At 42.1% G+C, this 18,793-nt stretch overlaps 1 protein-coding gene across 1 annotated transcript in view; it reads left to right on the forward strand.

Annotated features, from left to right (window-relative positions):
- Window positions 1–513: 513 nt before the first annotated feature.
- LOC124286078 (histone deacetylase 6-like) overlaps window positions 514–18,793 on the forward strand; it is a 58,959-nt gene continuing 40,679 nt past the window's right edge. The window contains 8 exon segments of the mRNA XM_046722403.1: window positions 514–580; window positions 13,447–13,529; window positions 15,075–15,146; window positions 15,485–15,522; window positions 16,388–16,529; window positions 17,756–17,797; window positions 17,799–17,894; window positions 18,098–18,169. Of these exon segments, the coding sequence (XP_046578359.1) occupies window positions 13,512–13,529; window positions 15,075–15,146; window positions 15,485–15,522; window positions 16,388–16,529; window positions 17,756–17,797; window positions 17,799–17,894; window positions 18,098–18,169 (480 nt within the window). The 5' untranslated portion in view covers window positions 514–580; window positions 13,447–13,511.

An 18,793-nucleotide genomic window follows, 5' to 3' on the forward strand; every position in this document is an offset into this window, starting at 1 on the left:
ACAACTTTCCTCACTTAAATGTTAAGAAAACAAAAGAAATTAATTATATTTGATTTTAGAAAGAGGGAAAAAGCATGTAGAATAGGATCATATGAGGGATACTCCTGTATAAATTTTGCCGGAATATAAGTATCTTGGCACTATTATTGATGATAACTGAACTGGGATAGCAATACTGAAGCTCTGTAGAGAAAGTGCCAACAGAGACTATATTTTATGAGGAAATTACGATCTTGCGTTGTTTATTGGAAATTGTTGAAACTTTTCTACACATCCTAGTACAAAACGTCTTGTATTTTGGCATGCATTGCTGGTACGGTTCTCTCTTCAAAACACAAACAAATTTATCAAGAGTAACATATGAACGATAACTGTACAAAGACATTAGAAAATCAACGTGTCTGTTCCAAACTGTATTTCAGATACATGTACTGAGGCGTATCAATTTCAAGAAGGCATTTTCTTTGCAGGCCCTACTGCAGTATGGATTTTATTTTGCTTCGCCTAGTCGGAATTATCTTCTCTTGTGCAGCGAGGGGTTAATCAGGGGAAGTAACTCTAGCCGACAACGTTTCACATGGTAAAGTTTACGTTCTGACATTTCTTGTTTACAATTTTTACACATCACTTTTCTAATGTTTTGAATGAGTGTAAACAGAACATAGCTACATACATATTGTGGCAATATGGGGAAATGTCGCAATACGCGTACAGTGTTAGAATCGGTATTTGCATGCGGTTGAGAATAGCAGGAATCAGCCTATGACTGTACTGTACTGCAGTAAAGGACGTGTGAGAAGGTGTTGAAGTGTCCCCACGGATGCTGTGGGTGGCATTCGCTGAGTGTACACGGCAGAAGGGACAAGCATGTAACTGAGTGTCTGGATGACATAGCTTGGTTCACACTAGCTCTGTGGGAGGCTTCTTCAACTAGTTCCTGGTAGTGCAAGGTTTGTCGGCATTGCTCAGAGGAAATTTACACAACTCCAAGGGAGACAAAAGGACAAGTTTCAGTTTAAAGTATCACCTATATAGTTGTCAAGACAGCGGACTGCATGGACTAGACCTGTCTAGATTTGGGTTTGAACTGGTCTTCAGCATCCCAATGCTGGCTGTAAGAGGAACTAACAGGATCAGCTGGTCAGGCTTGTTGACTTGGTTGATGCATGGCATCCTGTCCCAGTTAGGTTTATTGATTCCAATCTGTCAGTCACTGGATTGTCTGGTTCTAATGTGTATTTATTGCTGCGTCATCACATGCTTTCATTATCTACACTGAAATAATATATTGTAAATAATGCATTTACATGTTCTTTCATTCATTCATTCAGATGGTACATACATAGAGATTAATACAGAAGCAATTGTGTCATACGACTTATATGAAGCGAGTGTGAAATTTTGTATTGCTTGAAACGAGAGTGAAACTTTGCACAAGTTACGTACAAGTCATGTACGTATGACACACTTGCTCAAGTGTAATAATTTCTTTATTATTCATTTCCTTCATGTACGTTTGTGCAGTAAAACACCGTAAGCAAGTGTCAACAGCCCCCTTCATTGATGAAACATTCAATTGCTTATTGACGTCACAGGCTAGGCAAAAGTATCCCTCAATACTATCTAAATATAAAGCTTTGCAACCTATTGGACTTACATGAAAACATCGGCTTGCTACGTGCCTGCATGTGCACATGTCCACATATGATATATAGGACACCGGTTATGTTTCACCATATGGGTAAAAAAATGTTCATATGGTTAATGAGATTTTATAGTCAGATGTGTAATATGAAAGTCAATGAAGCTAAAATCTGTATCAGTCGCTTCTGAGGTTCCGAGCGTGGCCATGACTCTTTGTGAGGATGAAATATGTTTTGGTTTGCCTCACTGACTTGCTATATTTCCGTCCACTAAGTCTCCCACACGCGTTTTATCTATCTCTTAGGCCATTTCTCATCACTTTTTAAAACAAATATGGGTCGGGTGAGCGGATTTCATTTTTACATTTTATGATTTTATGTCCAAAACCCTTGATTTCTGAGGAAATTTTCACTTTTTCTGCAACAGAAAATCAAAACTTAGAAGTTAGAAATATTCATGCATATTTTGAGAGACAAAGTTGCATTTTCTCTAGTGTAGGTTGTGTTTTTTTTATCTTAGGGTCTAGTCAAATTTTTTGGTTGGGCGGTAATGAGAAACAAAAATATTCTCAGAAGTTTTGAAACTTTTCAGAAATGATTTTAGATATTTTTTTGATTTTTTTGTAGTGGTTAGTTATGTTTTAGTGATCTCTGTTTCAAACTTTATTGCTCAAATTTAATAATAAAGTTATGTCTTGTATCTTTATTCTTAGTTTGTGTCTCTCTTGTGATAGTGAGACAGTTCTTGTTGACAACACAGAAGCTGCCAGTGAAGTCACATCTTGTGAAATATGGGATCATAAAATGATATACTATCCCAAAAAAGAATAACCTAGGCCAGAAATCTGTTGCGAAAATGTTGTATTTTCAAACATGTATAACTCGTCCACAAATAGACTTTAGTACATGAATTTTTACATCAGGAAATGTCTATACAACCAAGTGGATAATTTTAGATAATGGAGACGCTGAGCGCAATGGTGACGATATAGCACAGTCCTGACGTCTGGTCTCCTGTATCTCAGTCCAGTCTCTCTCAACCTGTTCCGTACAGTTTGACCTGGTATCCTCCGAAGTCCAGGCACCCTGGCTGCTGTGCTCTCACCTGTGGCAGTACGAACACGCAGATGTAGTACCCGGACGTACCTATCTTGGGCTGCAGTGGTGACTCGATGTCTGCCTGTACGGGGACGGTCATTTGTTCTACCTGTTTGGTTGTAACGAGCTGCAAGCCGTGATACTGTGCTCAGACTAACATTCAGACGTCTGGCAACATAAGATTGTTAATCTCTAGCGTGTATTCTTTCAATGGCGATGTTCCGTGTCGCAGCGTCAAGACGTGGCGTAGTGATTTGACCTTGAAACACCTACAAAATGAATGCCGATTTCTAAAAGTATTCTGGATTTTTATAGCAAGACAGTGCATGCTCTTTGCTGAACAATTTCAATTGGAAGGTGATATCTGTTGCGTTGTGTCTTTTTAATCCTTGTAAGAAATCTCATCAAAATCAACAATTTTTCCTTATCCTGACTCATGCTTATTATGCTTGTCTCCTCCTTCTATGCGAATGATAGTGGAACACTTGAAATCCCTTGTAGTTCCCTTTAAAGCGGATGTAAAAGTACACTCGCCCACAAGTTGCCTCCCTTGCTTAGTTTCCCGCCAAAACAGTCACATGACCAACCATGCTTGTCACTCTCTCCTCCATCGCCCTGGTGGATGGTTGTGGGAGCTTGGGAGTCCCTATACAGCACAATATCCTTTTATATTTCGACCCTTTAGTCAAAATTTAGCTGTATACGGTTTTCGGTCTGTATTATTCTTCATTGTATATAGGAATTATGTCCAAATTTACGTAATTATTGTTGTTTTTCATCACATGTATGTTGTTGTTTACATTTGATGAAATCGTGTTCTCTTTGCAGGTACAGGCTGTCTGCGGCTGATCCGCACCCCCTTTGTCCTTCTTGTACAAATCAATGCTCTTCCAGCTCTCACTGTCAATATTGTATTATTTTATCTACGTTGCGATTTAATATTTATTTGTTGGCCTTATTTAGACGTACTAAGGACAAGGTGCGGAGGTTATCACAAGGCATGACGGATAAAACGACAGATAACGTCAGTAACCGTGCAAATGAAACTAATATTTCTAGTGATTTACCAGGTTCGTCACAGGGGCAGTCTTCTGTTACGAAGAAGAGGGCAGCATTGAGTTGGCTTCATCGCAGTCTAAGAAGCATAAGCCATCACAGAAGAAGAAGACGTCGGCGTCGAAATTGTCTTTGAAGTCTTCCAGCTCTACTAGACCTGCTCATCAGACGTCATTCAACGAAGATATCGTCCCCCCGGCAGAGGCAGACGTCTTCGACGACCTTCCGATTTTGCTGCCAGAAGTTATCTTAGCCAGCAAAGCGTCGTAGCAGCCGTCGTCGGCAAGATCTATGTCTCCGGCCTCTTCATCAGCGCAGCAGATGATTAGAGATTGTCCGTCAGCTTTGCAGACATCGGGTGCCAGAGAGAACATCAGTATTTCTTTACCTCGATCACAATGCAGATTAGAAGTTGAGTCCATGTTCTCAGATGTGTCGTCTACTCCACATCAGTCAGTGCAGAACTTTGACCTGGGTGCGTTTATGAAGCAATTCACCCAGCAGATGCTGTCCTTGATGGAACAGAGGTTTGCCGAAGAGAAGAGGCTACAGCAAGCTTCGGCGATAGCAGTACCCAGAAGAGAATCCCCACCACAGTAGGCAGCACTCGTGGATCATCAGTTGGCGAACACAGCAGTCGCGGATCATCGTTCGTCGAACGCAGGCACGACGCAGGATCACCAGCGTTCGAGAAGGTCTTCACCTACTGAGGATTCAATGTTGTGCAGTCTGGAATGATCCGCGAATGTGGATGAGGAGGATTCAGTTCGAGAAGGTCGCCGTTCCATCTCCAGGGAAGCTCCTCCAAGGCGCGAACGCACCACGTCAGTATCAAGCAGATCTCACAGTCACAGATCTACTTCACCGGCCTACAGGGACGATCGTTCGCGAACACGAGATTCCAGCCATGATGAGCATTCGCGAAGGGACCCTAGGAAGAACTCACGATTGGAGCATGTGTGAAAGGATTCGCATAGACACAGCTCGTCAGACAAGGATGAAGAGAGCGACGGGATCTTCGCCGATGCAGCAGCTACTTCATGGATCGCGAGTGGTCTCAACTTAGCGTCTCCATCCAAGGAACGGAATGAAGCACTCACTTACAGAATGGTTAATGACGATTTTGATTCGCTCACGATCCCGCCTATTGAGCTGATCGTAAGAGTCCCGGCAAGCCTCAGCTCAGCTTTCGAGAAAGCAGCGAAGTCACAGAACCAGCACGTATCAGCTTTTAATGGGCGAAGATTCCCTCTTCACCACATGGAGCTGTTTGTAAGAGCCTCGGACTTGGATGAAAATTACTGACTTATCAACGATAGTCGCAGTAAATATGAAGTGGAAGATAAGAAGATTGCACAGTTGGATACCACAACTAGATGCACATTCTTCTGCCTGGCTAGATCGAGAGCAATCAACGAGGCACTCATCACAAAGTTCCAGAACTCTCGTTCAGATGAGGATAGGATGATATTATCTGCACTTCTCACCCAGAAGAGGGATCAACAGTTCATGTCGGACCACTTGGCATCTATATCTGCGGGCCTTACTCTGTTACAAAGACAAGGTCTTCTGCCATCCTGCAACTTGAACGAAAGATATACCAAGTCACTCCTGAGGGCCCCATGGTCAGCGCCTACTACTCACTACTCTAGAGAAGTGATGATGATCAAGTTGATCGACACCTTAGCGAATGTCATCCACCAGACGTCTCATCATTACAGCAACAAATCCAAGTTCGCGAATATCCAAAAGGCCAAGGAGAGGAAATATTCCAGTTCCAGGGGGGCAAGAGGTTCCTTTCGTCGGCCAGCCGGGAATACCAGGAATACCTCGGGGTGAGGACGCACCCCCAGAGGTTCCAGGGAGTCTAGACGTTGAAGATGGGGTTCGGAACGACTGTAGTCTTCCACCCCCAGCTGTCCCTGTACAACTGTCGACAGTGGGTGGACATCTGCAGCGTTACTGGGAAAATTGGGGAATACTACAGGACGACTATGTATCACAGATCCTTCGAGAAGGTTACAGAGTTCAACTGAAGGCCACGCCTCCGTCTAACACCCAGATTTTATTCCCCAGTTTTCTTGGTACCCAAGAGGAATTCCGAGGAGAAGTTCAGTCTGATCTACAACATGAAGAAGTTCAACCTAGATTACCTCCTAAAACCTGAGAAGTTCAAGATGATCCATCTTCCTCAACTCATTCGTCCAGCAGATTATCTAGCCAGCATAGACCTGCAGGATGCGTACCTACACATCCCCATACATCAGGATTCAAGAAAGTATCTGTGATTCCTGTTTCAAGGGCGACATTTCCAGTGGAAAGTCCTGCCATTTGGAATATCTTCGTCCCCGTGGTTGTTTACACGAGTATCCAAGCCCATAGTCGCCTTTCTACATCATCAAGGTCTACGCAGTGCTTTTTACCTGGACGACGGTATTCAAGCTCATCAGGTAGCCTGTCAGCTCAGGCTACGCAACTGGGTTGGCTAGTAAATGTACGGAAATCGGAATTGGAACCCACACAGGATCTACAATTCCTAGGGATAAGGATCATCGTCCGTTGCAGCGATTTTTGAACGCTCACCTCTACAGTACAGAGTTGATAACTCTACCGGAGAGTCTACAAAAGTTCCTGTTATGGTGGACTCACAAGTCGAATGTTTGCGGAGGAACTTATTTACAAGAGCTGGTTTGCGACACACATCTGTACGTGGATGCGTCTCTGCAAGGATGGGGAGCACACCTCGAGAGCAAGGTAGCTGCAGGAAGGTGGTCGGAAAGGGAACGACATCTGCACATCAATCATCTAGAGATGAAAGCAGTCATCAACACCTTACAACATTGGTCGAAGTCTCTGATCAACAAAGTATTGACAGTGCACACGGACAACTCCACAGTGGCATTTTACATCAACAGACATTTCATCTGTTCGACATTGTGGACAAGCTGAACATCTGGATATGAGCTGAACATCTGCATTGAACATGTCGTGGGAAGGACTAAACGCATACGCGTTTCCACCACCGGTTCTAATTCCGCAAGTACTCGAGAAAATCAGGCAGACTACAGTCCTCCAACTAATTTTGGTCACGCCCTTTTGGCCAGCAAGAGTGTGGTTCCCAGATCTCATTCAAGAACTAGGAAAGCCAACCCTGAAACTACCAGAATGGCCAAACCTACTGATTCATCCGCACACCAAGCAAGTTCACGGGAATCCGGCAGTGTTCCAGCTTCACGCATGGACAGTATCAAAACTTGCCTGAGGAAGAGAGGATATTCTGCCAGAGCAGCGAGAGCGGTCACTCTAGCTCTTCGCAGATCTACTCGCGACCTGTATGATGATAAATGGCAGAGGTTTCAGCAATATGCTCGGCACAAGGGTTTCACAGCAATGAAAGCATCTCATCCTCAAGTGGCGGATTATTTATGTCATCTATGACAGACTAAGAGGCTGAAAGGTTCGACCTTATCTACGTACTTGGCGACTATTAGCACAGTACTGACCATGAAGACAGGCATCAAATTGATGAAAGTACCAGAACTACTGGCCTTACTATGTTCTTTTAAGCTGGAAGACCAGCAAAAAAAATTCAAGGCACCTGCGTGGGATCTCAATGTAGTACTACAACATCTCACCAGTGATACCTACGAGCCGTTAGAGCAAACATTACTCGAACTATTTACGCAGAAAACGCTGTTTCTACTCGCCTTAGCCACGGCAGCCCGAGTATCAGAGATACATGCGCTGGATTTTGGACGAACACGGTTTGACACAGGACATCATGCAGTAGCACATTTAGGACTTAGATGGGATTTTGTGGCAAAGAATCAACTACCTGGTCAACCAGATAGACAGTTCCATGTACCAGCATTATCAACAATCCTCGGGCCAGAGGATGTACAAGCTTTATCTCAATGCCTGGTCAGAACTTTTAAAATTTACCTTAACCGGACAAGAACAAGGAGACAGAAGTTCAAGCGCCTGTTCATCCCGTTGTCTACAGAGACATCCACAGAAGTCTCCAGAACAACAATATCCGTATGGATGAGAGCCGTTATGCTAAGGGCCTACAAAGCAGCAGGATTACCACCTCCGAGTGCATCCAACCCACACGAAGTTAGAGCTCTGATGCCTACTCTCGCTCTGCATGGGAATTGCTCGATAGCATCAATAATGGAGGGCTGCTTTTGGAAATCTGACATGGTGTTTGCCAACCACTACCTGAGAGACATTGCCACCGAAGACGTCTCCGGCATTCACCAATTTGGGCCACTTGTTGTTGAACAACAACTAATGATTCCATAGAGCCATTGAATTGGAAATCTCACCCTCTTGACTTGTTGATAACCTTCGCTCTGGAGAATCTTGGTTGAGAGTCCATGTTTACGTCTAGAGCAGACTAACATGAGTGATTTAGACCCTGTACTTGTATGGAAGTACTTGTACTCGAAAAGGGTCGCAACTCTTACGATAAGAAGAAGATACTTCTTATTTGAGTTGTTATAGATATCTAGTAAGGATACACTAGTATAAATCCACATGAATCGTAGATTCACTTGTCTTAAAGAAGTCTGACAAGATGTGGTACCCCCGAGTTGGCAGATGGAAGTTGGAAGAACAAGATTGTCGAGAAGTGCCGTATGATAGTTCCCATGGGGGCAGATACAGGACGTATCTAGTACAGCCAATAAATGTGATAAGGTGACCTGACCCACCACCAATCCATCGGATTCTGGAAGCATAATAAGCATGAGTCAGGATAAGGAAAAATATGTAATTTTCTGAATATAATTGTTATTTTATACTTATCCTGACTCATGATGTCAAGCCCTCCCAACCTCCCCACTGATGGCTCTTCGGATTTCATGGTAAATCCACGTGTTGGGCATATTATGGAGAGAGTGACAAGAATGGTTTGTCATGTGACTGTTTTGGCGGGAAACTATGCAAGGGAGGCAACTCGTGGGTGAGTGTACTTTTATGTCCGCTTTAAAGGGAACTACAAGAGTTTTCAAGTGTTCCACTATCATTCGCATAGAAGGAGGAGACAAGCATAATAAGCATGAGTCAGGATAAGTATAAAATATCAATTTTACTCAGAAAATTACATTTTTCAGGTACAGACGATTTTCTACCTGTGTAATTGTGTAAAATCATGTTATCAACACTTTTGTTACATATTTTGACGATTGTTTGAACACAATAGGTAATTAATAGATTTTAAAAAATACAAAATGCCTATGCGTTTCTTTTTTGGGATAGTATATATAATGAATGAGTGGTAATATATGTTGAGTGAATACATGTGACGGTACGACACAGACAGCTCTGTACATTACTGATACATGTGACGGTATGACACAGACATTTCTGTACATTACTGATACATGTGACAGTACGACACAGACATTTCTGTATGTTACTGATACATTTGACGGTACGACACAGACATCTCTGTACGCTACTGATACATTTGACGGTATGACACAGACATCTCTGTACATTACTGATACATGTGACGGTATGACAGACATTTCTGTACATTACTGATACATGTGACGGTACGACACAGACATTTCTGTATGTTACTGATACATTTGATGGTATGACACAGACATTTCTGTACATTACTGATACATGTGACAGTACGACACAGACATCTCTGTACGTTACTGATACATTTGACGGTACGACACAGACATCTCTGTACATTACTGATACATGTGACGGTATGACACAGACATTTCTGAACATTACTGATACATGTGATGGTACGACACAGACATTTCTGTACATTACTGATACATGTGACAGTACGACACAGACATTTCTGTACATTACTGATACATGATACGACACAGACATTTCTGTATATTACTGATACATGTGACGGTGACAGACATTTCTGACACAGACATTTCTGTACATTACTGATACATGTGACGGTATGACACAGACATTTCTGTACATTACTGATACATGTGACGGTATGACACAGACATTTCTGTACATTACTGATACATGTGACGGTATGACACAGACATTTCTGTACATTACTGATACATGTGATGGTATGACAAAGACATTTCTGTACATTACTGATACATGTGACGGTATGACACAGACATTTCTGTACATTACTGGAATATTGCTGAGTTAGACATTAGAGGACACACAAGCAAACATTATGTTCTAGCTGGATATACTGGTACACGTTTAAGCTTCTCAAGATTACACCACCCTCAGATATCACTCAACTGATTGCAACATCAACATCAACAACTAGACAAACAGGCTGTGATTCATCTTCAAGCTGATGAAAGCAATGTCTCAAATCTGCATACTGCAGATAGACTATGAATGTTCGACTATAAGAATCTGACATATACTCTCTCTCTTCAAAATACAGGTTGATTCCGACACCCACACATATAGCAGATACATGACATGTACACGACAATACACATCTTATATGAACATTATGCAGGACATAGGGTCACCTCAGTGAAAACGTTTTTTGCTGAATATGATGGATGTTGCAAGAATATTAATGTTTGCCTCTTCTTTCTGTAGAAGGAGTAGGTAGTAGGTTGTAGAAGCAGTAGTGATAGAACAGTCCCCTGGGCTAAGTGTTGTGTCAAGTTGTGCCCCAAGCGGTGGGCCAAGTGGTGCCCCAAGTGGTGGGTCAAGTGGTGGGCAATGTGGTGGTCAGGTGGTGCCCTAAGGGGTGGGTCCAGTGGTGGGCCACGTGGGCCAAACAGTGGATCAAACTGTGGGCCAAGTGGTGGGTGAAATGTTGGGCCACAATCTCGTTGACTACACAGAGCCATTTAGTATGTAGCATATGCCACAGTCTCTCAAGTGTTTTTGTGTCAGGCACGTTCCTGAGCAATCATTTAACTGTGCTGGTCTAGATACTGTTCCTGGCTAACACATGTAAACTGATGCTGAGCACATCCTTACTGTCACGGGGCCAGGGACGAGGCATGCCATGAATGCTGACTATCCAGAACCATCCATACACTTCATACCTACAGGGACACCTTGTCTGTACACATCAACCCAGTCCGACCGGGTAACATTTATGTTTGTATGTTACACGATATGATCACATGTTCCTGGGTCAAGAGTCACGTGAAGCCTTCCTCAGCTTCTGACCAGTGGGTTTATATTTGTGACACTGTAGTTCGTCATTGGCCTGCTTGAACCTAAACATGCATTACTCTTGACATGCTCATCAACTGATATTCAGCCTGGAAAGTCAGCAGAAATTTCATGATATTCATGTGAATATGATAGCTTGGTGGAAGTGACTTGTTGGACATATTTTACTGTCAGTCAGACCAGCAATGCTTCATTCTGTACTGAGTAAAAGGATGTAAAGCTTCCTTACGAATCGAGTTAAAGGATGTATTGCTTCTTTCCATATTGAGAAATAGACTGTAATGCTTCATTCCATGTTGAGAATAGGCTCTAATGCCTTATTCTCTATTGAGGAAATAGGCCATAATGCCAGTGTATGAAATAAGCCAAAAACCCAGCCAGACATCAGGGCTGGTACCTTCAAGATGTTACCATCCAAAAAATGGATTTAACCAGAGCAGACACCTAGATATGGTGAATTTACTCCGATGTATGGAATATGTAAAAAATATTTACCAGACCATCGGGCTGGCTAACTGTAAATTTAAACCGTCCATGAGAAATATAGCCCGTCTCAGTTGGACGGGCCTTATTTCATACTCTGGTAATGCTTCATTCATTGTTGAAAAATGCTTCATTCCTTATTGGGGAATAGGATGTAATGCTTCATTCCTTATTGAGGAATAGGATGTAATGCTACATTCCTTATTGGGGAATAGGATGTAATGCTACATTCCTTATTGGGGAATAGGATGTAATGCTACATTCCTTATTGGGGAATAGGATGTAATGCTACATTCCTTATTGGGGAATAGGATGTAATGCTACATTCCTTATTGGGGAATAGGATGTAATGCTTCATTCCTTATTGGGGAATAGGATGTAATGCTTCATTCCTTATTGGGGAATAGGATGTAATGCTTCATTCCTTATTTAGGAATAGGATGTAATGCTTCATTCCTTATTGGGGAATAGGATGTAATGCTACATTCCTTATTGGGGAATAGGATGTAATGCTTCATTCCTTATTGGGGAATAGGATGTAATGCTACATTCCTTATTTAGGAATAGGATGTAATGCTTCATTCCTTATTTAGGAATAGGATGTAATGCTCATATCATTGGGGAATAGGATGTAATGCTTCATTGGGGAATAGGATGTAATGCTTCATTCCTTATTGGGATGTAATAGGATGTAATGCTACATTCCTTATTGGGGAATAGGATGTAATGCTTCATTCCTTATTGGGGAATAGGATGTAATAGGGATGTGTAATGCTTCATTCCTTATTGGGGAATAGGATGTAATGCTTCATTCCTTATTGGGGAATAGGATGTAATGCTTCATTCCTCCATGTTACTGAGATCACCAACCCATGTTACCAATACATTGGTTGGGGAGTTACCTGTTACCCATGTTACTGAGATCACCAATACATATATTGGTTGGGGAGTTACCTGTTACCCATGTTACTGAGATCACCAATACATATGTATTGGTTGGGGAGTTACCTGTCCATGTTACATGTTACTGCGGGTAGCATTGGTTATTGTTACCACTGAGATCACCACATACATCCTGGTTGGGAGTTACCTGTTATCCATGTTGACTGAGATCACCAATACATGTATTATTGGGGAGTTAGATCACCAATACATATATTGGTTGGGGAGTTACCTGTTACCCATGTTACTGAGATCACCAATACATGTATTGGTTGGGGAGTTACCTGTTACCCATGTTACTGAGATCACCAATACATATCTTGGTTGGGGAGTTACCTGTTACCCATGTTACTGAGATCACCAATACATATCTTGGTTGGGGAGTTACCTGTTACCCATGTTACTGAGATCACCAATACATATCTTGGTTGGGGAGTTAGTTACCTGTTACCCATGTTTGGGGAGTTACCTGTGACTGAGATCACCAATACATAGATCACCAATACATGTATTGGTTGGGGAGTTACCTGTTACCCATGTTACTGAGATCACCAATACATGTATTGGTTGGGGAGTTACCTGTTACCCATGTTACTGAGATCACCAATACATGTATTGGTTGGGGAGTTACCTGTTACCCATGTTACTGATCACCAATACATGATCACCCATGTTACTGAGATCACCAATACATATCTTGGTTGGGGAGTTACCTGTTACCCATGTTACTGAGATCACCAATACATATAGGTGGTTGGGGAGTTACCTGTTACCCATTGGTTGGGGAGTTACCTGTTACCCATGTTACTGAGATCACCAATACATATCTTGGTTGGGGAGTTACCTGTTACCCATGTTACTGAGATCACCAATACATGTATTGGTTGGGGAGTTACCTGTTACCCATGTTACTGAGATCACCAATACATGTATTGGTTGGGGAGTTACCTGTTACCCATGTTACTGAGATCACCAATACATGTTTCCCAGTTACCTGTCACCCATGTTACTGAGTGAGAGTAATGTTTCCCATTATTCACTGTAATTGATTTACTTTCAGTTCATGTGTTGACAATGGCTGCATAGACAGACGTTCCCAGCCTCGGCTAGCTACTGGTTTTAAACATGGATCAGCAGGAGGAGGTAAGAATTGGAAGAATACTTAACCACAACAGAATCCCCATCCAGAGATGCAGGTCAGAGTTGGCCCTTATCAAGGTCTACCTGTTGTAAGAGGCAGGGTGGCCAGGCTCCTTGATGTGGTCAAAGATTCCTCCATGTCCAGTTTCTGTTTAGTTTAGCTTTTAAATGCCATGCTAGGGCTACTGGAATTAGTTTCATGAAACAATTTAAAGTGAGCGATTGACTGTGCCAGTGTATGTGACAGGTTCCACCAGTGGGGCAGGAGACACTCAACTCTTCCACTTGGTATCATAGGTCTACAAGCATGTCCTTATAATATGGGAATTTACACTGGATGATTGTGGAAATCGTTTGTTCTGAAAAAAACCTTTCTTTTATTTCTTTATTATATTTGAACAAAATGAGCACATTCGTTTTTAATTTTGTTATTGGTAACATTTGGAAAACTAGTCTTACAGTTTAGGCTTGTGCTTGCTAGGACAGTTAATGTCGCTTGTATCTACTAGCAACATGTGAGGCGAGTGAGCTACAGAGCCTTGACTCTCTACCCTGCAGCAGAGGTGGCCACCAACAGGCCAGTCAAGGTGATGAGTACCCTGCAGCAGAGGTGCAGCAGAGGTGGCCACCAACAGGCCAGTCAAGGTGATGAGGTTGTTGGGCTTGACATCTGAAAATGGGAACTTTCATGTAATCAGAGAGAACATTTATTTCACGTTTTTGTTGTTCAATACCCTAGGTGTGTTGGGTGTTTGATTTAGTGTCATCTATTCTTGACATACATATTTTATGATAGACACATTTCAAAGCGTGTTTGTTTCAGTTTATGTGACTAGTACTGGATAGATATTTACAGTATCAAAGTCAGCCATAGAGGTAGCTGATATTGACTGTTGAAACAAGTTGATAGCCGGGTAACCCTAGCAACGTCTGAATGTAATGGTGTGTGTACACCATCAAAGGCTTAACAGGTAGGCAGGAAATCGGTCATGTCCGCATTCCTCTCTAAAGGATTCTGCTGAACTTACTGTCAGGGACAGGTTTGTATTGATAACATTCTTCAGGTACATTGAGAGAAAATAGAGAAACAATGTAAACAGCTCTCATTTTATGAAATTCTTTAGAATAGTAATCATTATTAACCATAGACTCAGGATAGATGATAGTTTGACACACAGGTTTGAAAGGCTACCAGATAGAAACTTTCAGGTTTTATAAATGAAACTTTTCTGAATATGACTTTGTTGTCTAACAGAGAATGAAAGAATAAAACTAGAGAAACTGTAATAAGAATTAAATGTAAATGCAAACAAGGACAGCATTGTCCACTTGGTCACATGTTTCCCGGACTTGTCATGAATAGATACTAGTTCTACTGGTCAATGTCTCATTGTCTCTATGATTGAAATCACCTGGAATTCTCAGGTATATATTTGTTATTAATGTTCATTTTTGTAGAAACTTCTCGTACATATTGTTTGCTATATTATTGCTTATCCTTATATCAAAAACATTATTATAAAACGCAGTGTTAAATGTTAATTTCAGAATCAAGATGCAGATCGGGCCAGGGAGAGCGACGATGAGGACTTGGCCATGCTAATGGGGCTGTGTAGCACGGTGAGTGTCTGTCTGTTTGGATAGCACTGTGAGAGTCTCTGGATAGCACTGTGAGTGTCTGTTTTTCTTTCTGTCAGAATAGCACTCTTACTAATGCCCTTTTGACAAGTTACTTGTCCCTTGAGATACTACAGGGTAAATTTGTGAAGTTGAATTGCCAAGACTGATCCATGGTTTGTGACAAGTTTACATTTTTGTTAGACTGTAGTTTTCATAAGAATCCTACTGGGGCAATAAGGTTTTGCCTTTGTAGTTGAAATATGATACAGTGAATACAGATTTCCTGTCTTTCATCCATAACAGCGTATTTGATTTTATTATCATGATGATGTTTCCAGAAAGATGACGACGAAGGGAAGCCCAAATCTGTAAACGGGTAAGTCAGTACAGACATTGCACAGTGTGACCGATATATGTGAATGCTACACAGTTAGTAAAGTATCTGTTTAGTTGTTGTTTTATATGTAAATTAACATTTTAGAAACCCATTTTTTTGCTGCAACGCTGTAGCAACTCAACCTAACCTAAATATAGATCTTTAAAAAACCCTTTTATATATGTTTGTACAATATATGCTGGTGACACTTAAGTAAACATATATTGACACTAGGACTGACTCACTCTGTAATATATAACGTGAATTCCTGAACTAGTAGGTTCTTCACACAATGCACACCTGTATGGGGGCGTGCTGGGCGAACTGTCTAAAGCGCCAGGCTAGTGATCCAGCAAGCTTGAGGTGATGGGATCGAGCCCACCTGTGACCGGGTGTTAAAACCTTGGAGTCAACTTTGTGTGCAGACTCTTTCAGTGTTGTCACAACCCCTAGTGTACAGTACACAACCCTGTGCACTTAAAACAACCACGGTCCGTTGAGGTATATGACCAGATGGTGGCCACATGAATACGTACAAACACCTTGTTGCGGGTACAGCAACATGCAGTAAACATGGACAAAGTACTGTGACTATGTGTCCCAGTTTACCCAGCTGTCAATGGGTACCTCATACAGATGGGAAAGCCACCCTAACTCGGTGCCTAGTGGCTGCAAGAGTTGTATACTCCTAAGGGAGTTGAGATTGATAATACGACATGCCGTTGAGATTGACATCCAGTGATTGAGGGAAAAACAAAGCACCTTTGAGCAGCTGAGCTGGATATCGGCGCTATACAAATGTTAGTATGTATGTATGTATGAATCAGGTGTCTGCACTTCCAACTAACTCAATATTCTCCTTCAGCACGGCTTTCATCTATGATGAAGTGATGACTAAGCACAAATGTGATTGGATCCCAGGCTACCCTGAGAATCCCGCCCGGATAACGCAGCCCTACGCCAGGTGTTGTGAGCTGGGGCTGGTGGACAGGTGCAAGCGCCTGCAGGTGAACTTTCTTGCCATAATGCCTGGACTCCTATTGTCCAGAGTGTAGCTGGTCCAGTAGTCTCTGACAGCATGTTTGTGCAGAGTTGTGTCCCTTGATTCTCCCTGATCTGCTGTTAATGGTTTGGGATTTCCACATATTCTCTGAGCTATGATAAGAGGGAAACCGACTGGGTGTGATATCACTGAAAACAGGGAAACTGACAGGGTGTGATATCACTGAAAACAGTGAATCACTGAAACTGACAGGGTGTGATATCACTGAAAACAGGGAAACTGACGGCATGATATCACTGGAAACAGGGAAACTGACAGGGCATGTTATCACTGAAAACAGGGAAACTGACAGGGTGTGATATCACTTAAAACAGGGAAACTGACAGGGTGTGATATCACTGAAAACAGGAAACTGGGGCATGTTATCAAAACTGGGAAACTGACAGGGTGTGATATCAGGGCAGGGTGTGATATCACTGAAAACAGGGAAACTGACAGGGCAATGAAATATCACAGGGAAACTGACAGGGTGTGATATCACTGAAAACAGGGAAACTGAGGGGTGATAACTGACAGGACAGGGCATGATATCACTGAAAACAGGGAAACTGACAGGGTGTGAATCACTGAAAACAGGGAAACTGGGTGTGATATCACTGACAGGGTGTGATATCACTGAAAACAGGGAAACTGGCAGGGCATGATATCACTGAAAACAGGGAAACTGACAGGGTGTGATATCACTGAAAACAGGGAAACTGGCAGGGCATGATATCACTGAAAACAGGGAAACTGACAGGGTGTGATATCACTGAAAACAGGGAAACTGACAGGATTCTATATCACTGAAAACAGGGAAACTGACGTTGTGATATCACTAAAAACAGGGAAACTGACAGGGTGTGATATCACTGAAAGCAGGGAAACTGACAGGGTGTGATATCACTGAAAAATGATTCACAGTGACGTTAACTTACATCAAGTGTATCTGAAAATTGCATCAAAAGAATCGGGTTGCCATGTATATCCCAGAAACCACAGTACATTGTTGTTGGTTGTAAGAGGTAACTTAACAGATTGATAAGGTTTGTTCACTTCCGTCATGAGACATAGCATGGGGCAGTATCGTCCACTCATTAAGCAGGTTTGTCAGACAAGATTGTTTGCAGGTAGGTAGGTGTCTTTGTAATATTGTCACTGTAATCAAAGACAACCCAAACTTGCTGACAGATGCGGTATGCGACGGAGGACCTCGTAACTCTGCAACACTCGGGAGGAGCTGGTGGAAAAGGCCAAGGCCACAGCCAACATGACTCTGGAGGAACTGCAGGATTTCTTCACCAAATACGATTCCTTCTACTGCAATAACGTGAGTGAAGTTACGGTCGAGACTACCAGAGCCCTTATTCTCGAAACATTCTTAGCCCTAAGAATTCTTAACTTTGATCGTAGCCAATGTTTTAAGAATGGGCTTAAGAAGTTCGTAGGGCTACGAATGTTTCGAGAATAGCTAGCCAGGATGTTATCTGTTGGGATGATTCTGTGTGTTGATGTTGCTGCCGTTGGTTACAGGCTTCCTTTGAGTGTGCCCTGGCTGCAATCGGCTGTACTCTGGAAACAATGGAACACATCATTCAGGAAAAAGTAAGTGGACTGAAATACGTTGAAATACGCTTTCTTCTGTCATCCAGTGTGTTATATCTTAACTCATAAATACAGGAGATCAATTGCTAACATTTCATTAACCTCATATAAATGGCACGACACTGAAAATGGACTCCAATAACTTGCCCTTACAAGCAAGATAACTCCTGTACTGATGTAGGGATAGGACTTATTGAGGTATTGGCAATGGAAAAGGATGATAACTGAATGTTTTAACACCTGTAATGTTATTCAGTATCATATGAGAATTATTGCATACTGTTCACCTGGTAGACTAGTCTCTAGAAACATATTATGAGATCAATCAAGAGCTGCTTCATTTAGAGCTTTTGTGTAAAAGAGAGGACTTAGAGGAAAGGAAAATGATATGGTTCAGAGGCTGTGAGACAAACTATAAGAGCATAAGAGAATGTTAGGCCATTGCTGACCCAAGTATTAAGAGAATTAAGATAGTTGCTCACCTAATTATAAGAGACATTATGGCCCAATGGCGATTAGATGCCTGACTCTGAGGGTGTGAGTTTGAATCACAGATGTGTAATCATAATTATAGCCCAATTGCTCATGAGAGTATATACACACTGTTCACTGTCAACAACATTC

Source organism: Haliotis rubra, unplaced genomic scaffold (genome assembly GCF_003918875.1).
Source record: "Haliotis rubra isolate DU_JTF1 unplaced genomic scaffold, ASM391887v1 Scf375, whole genome shotgun sequence".
Lineage (NCBI taxonomy): Eukaryota > Metazoa > Mollusca > Gastropoda > Lepetellida > Haliotidae > Haliotis > Haliotis rubra.